Here is a 13,040-nt window from a genome sequence, read left to right on the forward strand (position 1 = left end):
TTAAATCACCGTAGCTCTCTTTGACACAGTTTTGGCTCAACCTGTGCACTCCTGACCGATTCACAGAATTTTTTCAAGATTTTGCATGGAACTCAAGGCTAAGAGTGTCTGGTAGTACGGATGTGGCCAAGTGGCCCTGGAGCTGAAGAGCAGCACCGAGAACTGGCTTGTTTAGTAAAGCTGTAGCTAGAGTGTAGCCGTAGACGTGGTGCTACAAAGCCAAGATACACAAATCCACAAAAAAGGCATTCGCAGCCTGGAAAACACAGAAGTGAGAAGAAGGTCCTACCTTTGCCCTCATCAAGCAGATATTGGTCCCTTTTCATTGTTTCAACAGTGTGTGTGCGGGAGAAGCAGGAGGACAACACAAGGGGATGACTCCCATCCAAGAAAATGACTCCGTGAGAAGACAGACTGACTACAGCCATATAAGTGCTCGAGTCCAACAGGAATGTGCTGTCCTTTGGACAATTGATTACTGAAAACGTACAAGCCATTTTAAATTTTAAAAGACAAGCACCCAGATTACTCTACTAAAAGGAGGGCACAGCAGGCAATGCAGCAGCAGACTAGCAACTGACTGGAATTGTAACAACTAAAATTTGGAAGTCGCATCTCAGAGTGAGACGTTCGGAGCTTGATAAGGAGGGTTTGGAAACAGACACCGTGTTCTAGGTTTGGCTTCCGCGTTGGGGGAGGAAGGGCTGCTCAACCCTTTTCTCTGAGCTTTGCGAGAAGAGAAGCGTCACACCGACTCACATCACAAACTCCTGTAAACCCTGAAAGCTCCCCCCCATCAGCTCCGAGTAGGGGGTTTTCAAATAGAAAATCTCGTCTTAAACATCTGGTCTTGAGAGGGTTTTCACTAGATAAGCCAGTTTGGGTTTCCTTAGAGATAAACCCATTTTTGTCATTTCTTACCTGTATTTCTAAGATCACCATTTCCTGGGTCATTTCTCTGTCAACACCAAGCTTCACGTGCTCTAGTACTTTGTCAAACTGGAGAATCTAATGAACCAGAACCTCCACCCAGAGTTACCTCTACTCAAAACTCCTACTTTAGTGACTCTGACGTTTAATACCAAAACATACTTTAGATTATCTAGTTCAATTTCCATTTTGTCACAGATGTAGAAACCCAAAACTTATGTCCTTCTAGCCCCATGAAGCAGAAAACTCACATCTGACAAAAGCATGACTTTCCAGATGGCTTCAAAAATATCAAGCAACCCAGAATTTACCATTTCCTGCAGCAGTTTGTTGCCACGGCCAGTCATTCCTTTTAAAATTCGGGTGTGATCCCTAATTTGTCTAACATGTCAGGGCTCAGCTTCTAGATCTGGGCTCTCAGGCCAAATTAATATCCTTTAGTGAATTACACATAATCCTGTAGTGAATCCTAAGTATCCTTTAGTGAATTACTAGTGAATTACACATAATGAACTGCAGTGTTCTCAGATGCAAGAGAAATGGTTGACCTTCTGTCCTACGTGGCCGTATGTGGGAAAGGGATCTGGCCTCCAATTTGTCCCAGTCTGATGCAGTGGGGGGATTCTGTGTGCAGTAATTCCAGTTGCTCAGGGATGCGAGGGCTGCTGGACAAGGCCATCCTCTGTCTTAAGAATAAAATATTTAATGACTTCCAACTCCTGTTCTACGGAGTCCTGTTAATCTGTGGTCTGCTTCTAAAAGGCTTGCAGAAAGCGATCTAAGAGAAGCAAACTTACTGTCAAATGAAATGCATTATATTATGTTTAACACAATCGCTGGAAAAATGTTGGCAATTTGAAAAAAAAAAAGAAAAAAACAACCCCAAATCAATGATCTGTCCATTCATGCAAATATCCTTCTAGCCCTCCAACCCTTTCAGACAACTTCTGCGTAATTTCTCAAGGCTTAAAAAGATAAGAGCACCAAAATCAGATACGGTATCTCGCTGCTGCTCTCACCAATGTCATATACAGATGTAAAAACTGCCTTGCTTATACTTACAGCCACAGCATATACCGCATCTGACATACTTCTTACTGGTCTTCTCGATTTTGAACTCCTATTCACATTCCCATGTGAATTTTCTACACAACCATGAGATCTAGAAACAATGCTTCTGACTGAGTTTTATGTATTGAAAACAACGGCAGGAACCAGGAATTTTCCATTAAAAACCCAAGACAAATATTGCAAAACGTGGTATTATTGGACATGTTCCAACGTTGCCAACTATTTGCTGCTTTTTAATGAATAACTACAGTAACATTATTTAGAACTGTTATTCTAGCAGGGGCTTCAGTTACTTTCCCTTTTTAAAATATTTTAATAAACTTACCCTGTTTAAAGTTCAATTTACAAAGCAGTTAAGGAAATCAGCCATTTTAGATTCATCATAATTTCATTCACTTCATTAATTAATGGATATTCTCCAGTACTTCATCCCCCCCATATTGCTGTAAGAGCCTCTTATCCTCCTGAACTCCTCTGGCTAGCTCTAATTTCATTTGCTTCCCCCCCCTCTTTTTCCCCGTGAAATACAATCAACTGCAAAAGTAAGAAGAAGTAAAACAAGATAGCGACAAGCAGAATGATTGGGGGGGTGCAGGGGAAAATAAAGACAGCAAATACTTTTCCGGAGAACAAAGACTACGGACCGACTGCTTTGCTGTAGCTGTAGTCAAGCTCGGGCAAACTTTGCTGCCAGTGTAGCAAAAAATCCTCAATACCAGCGTTTTTTGACTTCTAATCACATGCCTTATCTTCTGATCAGTTAGCAAAACTCTCACCAGTCAAATTTCCTTGGGGAGATATTCGGAACAAAAACACCAACCAAGGGACTTGCCATGCGTTTTTCTCCCCCAGATTTTGAAAGCAAGACCTCTGCAAAGTACTAATTAAGCTCAAAACTAAAATTGACCAATTTTTCTAATAACTGAATCTTCTCCTTAAAATGAATCAAGTTTGGGGTTGTTTTTTTTTTAGATCCTGACAGAAAAAAGGAAGTTGAAAATATCAACCTTATTTACATTTCTTACATTAAGTTGGCAGTCACACCCCAAGGAAGATGGCCCAATTCCACTTACAGCCTCTTGGTATCTATAAAGCATTAAAACTTCATGCTTATCTTTTGTGGCTCATCCAAAAGGAACCTGAGGTACCTGAATATCAGATTGAAAAGAGAACTATAAGGAGCTAAATAAAAAAAAGAACTGTCTTCACTCCCAAATGCACAGATATAAAATATCCAGCAGTTCTCAACCAGCCAGATGCAGCATCACTCTTTTGCACTTATAACACCACCTTCTGGAGTGAAGGCTGTCTAGAGGTATAATTTCTCTCAATACCATTGATTTTTCTTATCATACCACCGAGACTTATTTAGCCTCCTTTTATATGAATTTCACCCTTTGAAAGCCTCCCCACTTTGAAAATACTGATCTTGAGTGGGGCTACGTGGCCAAATAGAGAGGGTGTCCCCTTCCCTTATCTTCCTGCATCTCATGGAGAACAGTAAGGTTTCCTCACCTAGTGTCATAGCCTGTGCCTACACAGATACAAGAATCATTTACCCGGCACTAACTTGCTAGGTGATGGAACACAGCAGAATAATCCCATAAAACCAGCTATGAGCTAAGTCCATGTCCAATTGAACTTGCAGAAGTTCAACGCAATTCAATTACCCATTTGGGAATAAGGCCAGACATCAGCCTTAACACCTTCAACACTTGTGAAAATGGCTCTGGACTCTTTAATGATCCCAAGAAATCATTTTTTCCACTCTTCTACTTACTGTACATGAGTAGAAGTACTCTAGCATCACTGAAGAGATCCTCTTCTGCAGAGGTCCTTCTCCAAATTTCCATTAAAATTCACTGCCTTATCTAATAAGCTCTACAAGGCCCAAGACTTCCAAAACCAGTTGCATTTTTTTGATATAAGACCTATATTTGATATAATCTGCATAATATGGAAGTGGGCTAGAGCCAAAGCGTTCAGAACAGGATCCTAGGTCTGGTAATTGGTTTAAGAATGATTCTGATAAAGTCACATCAACTGTGGCAAAGCGGATGGGGAGAGATGCCAACTTCTAGCCTCCTGTGACACAGAGCACATACTGCTGGTCCCCAAGGGTAGGACCCTGACAGCACCGCACCGTCCTCTTAACAGCATCTCCAGAGTTTGGAATCTTATCTTTTACACCTCCATCATTTTTTGCAACACAACATGCGCCTTCTTGGTGTCACTGAACACAATCTTACCCTTTAAACGGAAGAGCAAAACCACAAGGTTAAGTTGTGGCTTTTCAGCCGAAATAGGTTATCCTAGAGTATATAACAAAAAACCATTACTTTCTACAACTAGTTAACTAAACAAGTGCTTTAACTATCACAGTCCTTCTCACTGCTTGAACTTCTTAGCCTACCCGTTTTTTTCCTGTCTTTATGTGCATATAGTACTATGAGAACCATCATTTGAACAACCGTGGAGACGGATGCCCTCCAGCTGTTAAAAACACGTAGCAGAGAAAGAGCTGTGCTGGCTTTGCCTGCCCGGTCCCCAGCCCGTGCACTGGTGTAAGGCTCCTGGTTCGGTATCACTGGGCTGCCACATTTCCCTTCTACGCGAGGCCTCCCATCTAGACAGCGAGCAAAAATAGATATTAAGGATGGCATTGCTATTTCCAAGGGCAATATAATTTGCTTATCAACCAGCCTGATATTCAACAACCTAATTCACGTGAACTACGGCTCCGGATGCTTTCTATCAGAACCAGTGACTACAAAGAAACTCCACTTCCAGCTGCCCCATCTGTTAATTTTTAAACCATGCTTTATATTATGCAAGCTTGTTTCTCTCTCCATTCGTTTTTATGAGATCTGAGGACCAAGTCAAGTTTCATTCGCTCCTCCTTCCTTTTCTACAGCTCACTCCACTGTGACCCACCCCAAAGGATGTAGCTGGTTCCTGCAAGAAGCTCGAGAGGGACTTTCATTCTGAGCTATAGGTGATCCACAAAGAGAGCAGTCCACATATATCACAAAGCAAACGGTGCACACCATGCACACACGTTCAGAGGCAAAGGCTGTGACCCAGCAAGTGCAGCTCTAAGGCGCTGCTGAAATAAAACCGGGACATTTCGGGCATAGCACTATCCAGTCTTCTGAAGACTTTTCTGTTCTTACTGAGTCTTGGCCTTTTCTGTTCTTACTGAGCAAGTGCATCTCCTTTTATTCACAGCCAATTTCAATATTACAGAAACGCCCAAAGCTTTGCACCATATTAAGCAAAGCTGCCTTCAAAACAGTAGTTGATGCTATGAATTCTGGGGCGCAAGAGAGGATTAAGGATCTGACTCATCTGAGCCGACACTTATGCTCATCAGATGCAACTCCAGTATTTTCGGTGGAGTTGTACCAGTTTTCAAGAGAGAGAGAGAGAGAGAAAAAAAAAAAAAATCAGGCCTCAAGTGCTCATCATGTCAACGAACACAGAGCCATCCTTACCCATACGTTAGCATAATTATCTCCTGCAGTTGCATCTCTTGGTTCTGATTTTCAAAGAGGACTCTACTCCCATTCATCCTGATTCACAAACAAAATGTAATGCTTGTAATGACTGCTCTCATCCCGGGGAAACGAAAGCCTCGCGCTGCGGCAAGGAGTGAAATCAGACTACGAGCTGATCTATCGAGGTTAAACGTCACCGGTTCTGTTTATGAATGCAAAACGCTGCCTTATGAATGCAGAACACTGCCATACGCTTTCGATCAAAATGGTGACAGTTAATAAGAGCAGCCTGAAACTTCTGAAAATAAATCCAACGTAATCAAATACTCACCGCTACACAAATTACAGAAGGCAAGCTGAGAGCAGAATATCAACATATCATTTCTTCAGGAGGCTTCAAGTTTCTCAGCTAGTTAAAGAGCCCCAAACCCAGATTGACTCGTTCTACATAAGCTGTTCTTCCACTCAGTCTCTGAAATTCTTCACTGCCGATAAAATACCTTTACTCCCAGCATGCTAGTACCCGGTAAGAAAACCCTAGCAGTTTTGCCACTGATTCCACTCGGGTGAGTAACTTACTCTGCTTTATAGTATCCACTTCACATCTCTGGGAAAGAGAGAGAGAACTTGAGATCGATCTTACAAGGCAAAAATATAATATAAATGCCAATGATTGTCATAATCCAAGTCTTACAAAAGAGACTGACCTCTGACTAAGCACAGGGCTGGGAGCCAGAGACTTCTGAATTCTACTCAAGGCACAGGCTGATTCACGCTGACATCTTATCTATCTGTCTAGCCCTAACCTTCCCTACTCCTAAAATCTGGGTTTCCTACTATTGTTGCAATTCTGCAGCAGCGAGGCAGGAATTCCAACCCTGAGGCTGGACTCAAGGACAGAACGAGGGACCAGGACTAACAAGCAGAGAGAAAAGCTGTAGCGGCAGCTGAGGGCTGAACCAGGGCCCAAAGCCCAAACCTGTGCCAAGAGCGAAGGAGGAGCTCCTGGATTCAGGAGCCAGAGACCAAACTTTGGATATAAAGGTTGAGGTGGAGCTTCCTCTTGCCAGTAAGTCCACAGTGGGTCTGATCACGACAGGAGACCGTGAAGCCTTTGCCAAGACCATCTTTTCACAAGTCAGGTTGGAACTGAATGATCTTTAAGGTCCCTTCCAACCCAAACCATTCTATGAATTCTGCTAGCTGGAGTATCAAGATACTTGAAACACATCTTTCTACAGAATATCCCTGTGAAGCAGGAAACCAAAAGTACCCTAATTTTTGAGACCCAGAGCTCACAGAAGGGGACTGGCCTTCAGACAAGTCAAAATGAGCTGTTCAAAGTCACCCAGGTATTCTGCAGAAGGCAGACCAAGTGCCTGGCCAAACTCTGAGCATTTTCTCACCACACACAGAGCCATCCTACAGGGTCCATCTATAGCATCAGATATGACAAGGTGTAGGACAAGTTTCAAGGAATGCCATCACCAGGATTTCCACCACCTCCCTCTTCCACACGTAAAGAAAAAGAGATGTTCTGAAGTATTTCAGACACCTTCGTTCTCCCTCAGGATCTATCACCGGCAGTAACCATCAAGACATCTCCTTAAAAGAGGAATTTGTTAGTTCAGAAAACTAAAATCCAAACCCAGCTAATCACTGAAACTTACTTACTGCTAAATTTAGTGCTTAACTACAAAGCAATTATTTTTATTTGCACTAGAAGACAGTTTGCAAGTGTAGTTTTACTGGCACACGGTCTTAGTGAAGACTGAGATACTTGGAGAACAACTCAGGAACAGATGCAAGTCCTGAGGCTGCAGACGCATGAGAGAGGATGAACTAACCTACAACCTGCTCTTCTGCCCTTCTGCACAGCTCCAGGACTTGGTGGAAATCTCTACTGACCAGTTCAGTTCACTAACCCAGCAGGAAAACCGATCAACCAACCAACCCACCCATAACCCATAGCTAGTTCCTGCCTGGGTTAGCGACCTGCGTTAGCTTCCAGAAGGCTCTGATAATTGCTGTTACCAACCCAACAGAGAGGGAACAAGCCAATTTGGCCAAAAGTAGAAGCAGGTATAAGAGGCATGCTTTCTTTTCGGTCCTGTTCAGAGTGGTTTAGCTGCCTGTGGAATCATGAATTAACTCATCTGGTTTATCTTAAAGTAAAACCAAGGGCTGAGACAAGACATTACTTCAGTTAAGGAAGCTTAAAATGCCAACTGAACATTCCTACAGCCACCAACTATTTACATGATACCTTGTCACTGAAGACAAAAAGAGCAAATTAGCCGAGTCCTCTTTCACCCAAGTTTAATTAACGTGTTTCGTGTCACATCTCAAGGAAGCTGGACAATTAACACAGCTCAGCCGCACGGTGACTCTCTCAGCCACCGTAACTCCAGTGTCTGTTCCTCAATGCGTGCTGACTCTGGTAGTGATCACATACTCGTTCCTTCCTTTCTCTTGTTTTTCCTAAATGATGACAAGGCTTCAATCTAGTCTTTTTTCATCTGCATTACTCACAGATTTTCTTTCCACTCAGCAGGCTCTTACTCACTCCCAAGACAGCTCTGTCATTGCTGGCAGCTGGATTCATAAGCTGATAATTCAGGTAAACTTTAAGTGACGATGTTGAAACTGTCTAATTCTATCAGATCGTATTTTGAGATATAGTTTGAAACATGCAACACAAACAGTGATGATCATATCTCACTATCAACACGTATTAATTAATCAATACTGCCGTGAGCCTGTGGAATACAAGTAATTATTCCAATTATATTTATGGAGAACCCAGTAGAGATATATTTGCATTGGCCACAGAAGGACTCGGTCTCAGATAAATGACTAATTCTTGTGAGACCAAAATCAAGAGTCTTGTGTTCACACCATGCCTCAAATTCCTCTCCAGTACTGACTCTCGTCCAACTGGATAAAAATTCGGTAGGTGAAATGGTAACTGGAACCAGTTTCCTGCTTTGCTCTTCTGCCAGAGGATGCTGCCCTGTGGTGGGAGTAACCAAGCTACTCTCTAACCATGCTTGTTTTAAGATTGTTCCATTTTAATCTTTCTTACTCAATATTTAAGTCAAAACTTTTTTTTTTTTCCTTAAAGACTCTGTCCTCTTCTTTCCCCTTCTGAAACCACGATGCCCACTTATCCTTTTAAAAAGATATCTATGGTTTAATCTGGAAACTTTATACCTAAATGGGTCATCTTGGCCCATTTCCTCTAATTTAATACTCTGTAATCCCCTCCAAATAGATTCACCCCAGCTTTCACTCAGTCAAAAATTATTCACCTATACTTATATTGCATTCTCGATGACTGTATTAACTGCACATATACCGGAATAAATCGAAAAAGCTGCTACTCCTCTGCTGGAGGGTGGCAGCTGATTAACAGGGCAAATCAATGTGCCACAACGATTCCAGAAAGCATCAGAACAAAGCGATACCCAACTGAAACTGCACAGGGCCACAACATGACCGAAATCTAACGAAAGCACAGGAAATTAAAACTATAACATCCGCAGTTTGGAAATTTACGTTAAAAGTCTGATTTGAAGTTAAAGGTGGCAGACTGTCCTTGTGCCCACGCAAAGCACAAGGAGCTCTGAGATCACTCTGCAAACTCGGAATTAGGGGTATAATAAGGATGCACAGGGCAGTGTGGCCTTACCTCCAGGCTCCTTTCCTGCTGTGAACTAGATCTTTACAATTTCAAGTGGTGATTTTAATACTGAAATCCAACATATTTCCAGCTAAAAGAAAGAAGAGGAGGTGGCTCAGGGGACTGGCTACAAAGTAGAAAACAACTAGTTCTGAATAGGAGACTAAGCCGCCAGCAATAGAAGGTAACTAATTAATGGTTGTATCAATAAGTCTTTTTGAAAAACACGGGTAGTTTAGTTGCCAACACAAAACCCCTGGTTGTGGTTATTTCTTGCTGTGACTCCCTCTGTGACTGCACTGCCACTTGCACTAGGAGTAGCCATGCGCCAGATGAATCATCTCCATCCTTGAAATAATCTATCCCGGAAAATCAGACCGTGTTCACAGCAACCCAGTTTCTTGCTACCTGTTCTGCAGACAGGCTTTCTCTTTCCAACTCCGTCTGACAGGAGGTACAATCAGAAGTCAAGAGGTCAAAGTATCTCAAGAACCTGATTGCCTGTGGACAAGGGTTTGGTCGTGCCTGTAGAAGAGGTGTGGGGAACGGTGCTACAGGACTGGCCAGGGAGGGAGACGGATGACAGCACAGCACAGGTCAAGCCTCTCCTTTCAGCCCGACAAGCTCCAAACTTTGAATTCATTTGCTTATTTTTTGAAGAAATAGGATGGATACCAATTACATCAAAGATACAGAAGTCATTTGAAAAACGAAATCATAGGCTCAAATTCAAGGATGAGATTTAGACAACTTCAATTCGTACTGGGATTCAAGATACAGCGGTGGTTGCTTGGACCAACACATCCAGTTCCAATGTTTTCTGCCTTTGCTGTAGAATATTAGGCTAATGGTCTACTCATCCCCTCCCACCAAGTCTGAAGTGGTGCTAAACTCTCCTGCACAGCTCTGGTTTCCCTCTAGTATGTTCACTAGATGGATGGAGATCTCTCTTTTAACTATACCCTTTCTCTGATCAAGGCTGAGTTTCTAAGAACCGCACAATTTTCATTCTCTTTCAGTGACAGAAAAGCAGTAGAAATAACTTACCAGCCAGACCAACCGAGGAATTAAATGCTACTGTTCCCCAGTTTAAGTATCTAGCAAATACCAAACCCGTGGAACTCTCCAATTTAGCCAACTGCTGAATCATTGTAACCGTTCCTCTGCTGCTTTTAGACAAATTAACAGAAATAAACCACCAGACATTACATTTTTGTGGGCTTCTTTTAGCTTGTACTTACACTACTGGAAAAGTTCTGAGCATACTTTACATGGGGATGGGACGTTATAAAGCCTCTTGAGGGTCTTCAGTGTTATTCACCATTCTGTAAGACACAATTAAAATACACAAAAACATTAGAGATTCCCATGAAAGGAAAATACATCCTGATTTCTTGTTATCTGGTGCACAACTATACAACCGGCTTACGGAGGGCAACCTTAGGGTAGTCTCACCAGGCCGTAGTGCAAAATCACTTCTTGTTAAAAACAACCAAAGACAGGCAAAACCAACCAAAAACAACCAAAGCATCCTTTAGGATGCTTCTCAATCACCCAATCTGTCCTTCTGCTAAAAGGCAGCGGAACGTATACCAATCACTAAATATAACCATGGTTAAGAAAATGCTCCCTGGAACCACTCAGTTTTCTTGTATCATCTTTCAATTTTTATTTTTTAAACGGATCGTTAAAGCCTCACCCTCTTTCTTCCCTTTGCCTTCAGCGGGAGCTTTGACATGGTTTGCAACGGACCCACGGTCTTAAAAGTCTGGTAAATAATCTTTTACATCCAAACAGCCCATGAATTATAAACGACTCGAGTTATAAATGGATACTATACAGATCTCAACAAGGCCCATCAGCTGAGTATTCGGAGCTTGTGCACGCCCATAGGTTAAAAACTGGGTATGTCCAGTCACACTACTCTGGATAACCTGCAACTAATGCAGCCCCATACATACAACCACAGACACACACTTCAATGCACAGGGTCCGATTCCTAAGGAGAAGTTTGATGTCTGGTAGTGTAATCAGTCCAGAGACAAAAATTTAAATTACAATTGATTTCTTTTGCCCACAAGTAAATTAATCTATGCAATCATTTAGCCTTATGACAGTTACCTACCCTTTTAACTCACAAAAGCTATTAAAAGGATTATTTGGCTAACATCCGCAAAGAGCTCAGAAGACAGGTACTATGTTCTGAAAAGGAATGACCTAACAGAATTTTCTTTAGCTATCGCTGCTGATGTCTTTCTCCACAAACTAACATGGACTGAAAGTGCTTAAAAAGTCCAACTATTAACCAACAGGAAAGAGAAAGGCAGGATATCATTTCCAGGCAGACGCAGAAAGAACGAGAGAGAATATTTAGACTTTAGGCTACGGGCGTTTGTGAGCTGGAATAGCAAACAAGTGGGTAGAGTGGGAAAGAGATTTGCAGGGGACAGAATCATAGAATCATAGAATTGTCCAGGTTGGAAGGGACCTTTCAGATCACCGAGTCCAACCATCAACCCAACACTGACCAAAACCATCACTAACTCATATCTCTAAGCAATGATGATTTACTTTTCTCCGTAAAGAGATATCTGTAATAGCAGCAACCAAGCCTTGTGGAGGGACACAAGGAGCCAAGGAGCCTTGGCTCTTCTAGAGTGGTCCAGACACTACAGCTTGACTCTTCCTCTATCACATCTGATGTAGGCTTTGGGGAAGAACTGCAGCTATTCCAGATGAAGCCCAGTGGGCACACACATACCATACCATCCTCTATAGTGGCTTTTTCCATTATTTTTTTTTTTCCTTCATGAAAAAACTGAGGAAGTTTCAGGGCAAAAGGCTGGGCTGAATGAGCTTTTCCAGAGGTGGCTTCTGGCCACCAGGTTTCCCAGGCTCTAAGCTCCCACCCAGCTGTGGCAAAGGAAAGCACTGAGTGTTTTCGAGGAGGGAGGTGCCGAGAGCTGGCCGCTGCCATTGCCAAAACAATTCATTTGGCCCATGTCTCAATCTTGAGTCACCTTCGTCCTCTCCAGGAAAGGAGGTCGCCAAGAGCAAGGTCACAGACAAGATGAGTGGTCCCAGCAGACCACAGGTCATGCACTGTGGCCCAGGAGAGAAATCGTGACACCAAAGTACTGATGGATGGCAAAGAAAAACACACAAGTCCCTCGCAATCAGCCACCCCGAACACTTTAAAGATAGTTCTACACCAAAACACTTCTCTGTTAAATCTCTTAACTGCATTTAAAACATTTTCCCTGAAGCAGTCACAAAAAAAATGAGATCATGCTGTTGACTTATTGCCAAATTTTGAGTTTAATACAGAGAGCTGTTTTGTTTTCCGAAGAGGAACAAATTAAGACTTAAATATATACAAACTTTCTGAAGGTCAGAGAGGCTAATGATAGAGAACTGGATTCCTCAGAGAGAGATTTGCTTCCAGGGTGCGGAATGTGGAAGAAGCAAAGAACAAAACCCACAAAGGAAAGAAAAGATCATCTTCCATCATCATGCGACGCAGAATTAAAACTGGAACACGAGGAGATGAGATATAAAGAGCCAAAGAGAAGGCTGCAGTAACTCAGGTGTGAGATGACAAAGGCAGGACAATGATATTAGTGATACTAATGGAAGAGGAAAAAAAATGGCAGAGACCTCAGATGTTATAAATGAAGAGCCATTAGGATCTAGCCCAAATTTGGGATGTGAACAGAGGAGGGAGAAGGAGCTTCTCCAAGGGCCTCCAGATCTGTGAGCACAGATAGAGGATGGCAGCATTTCAGCAGAAATAAACAGGAAAGAGCTCATGAGAAAGTAAACGGAATTCTCAATTTTTGCTATGTTAAAGGTTGAGGCAG

General features: G+C 42.4%; 1 protein-coding gene across 3 annotated transcripts in view; it reads right to left on the reverse strand.

Annotated features, from left to right (window-relative positions):
• HMBOX1 (homeobox containing 1) overlaps positions 1–13,040 on the reverse strand; it is a 110,310-nt gene that overhangs the window by 51,865 nt on the left and 45,405 nt on the right. For 2 of the 3 annotated variants that reach the window (XM_074154028.1, XM_074154027.1), the window contains exon 2: positions 10,422–10,505. In XM_074154028.1, the coding sequence (XP_074010129.1) occupies positions 10,422–10,444 (23 nt within the window). In that variant the 5' untranslated portion in view covers positions 10,445–10,505. Of the gene's footprint in view, positions 1–9,189; positions 9,272–10,421; positions 10,506–13,040 lie in introns of all 3 variants that reach the window. The other variant, XM_074154029.1, reaches the window with a different exon arrangement.

The sequence above is a fragment of the Numenius arquata genome, chromosome 9 (genome assembly GCF_964106895.1).
Source record: "Numenius arquata chromosome 9, bNumArq3.hap1.1, whole genome shotgun sequence".
NCBI classification, from domain to species: domain Eukaryota; kingdom Metazoa; phylum Chordata; class Aves; order Charadriiformes; family Scolopacidae; genus Numenius; species Numenius arquata.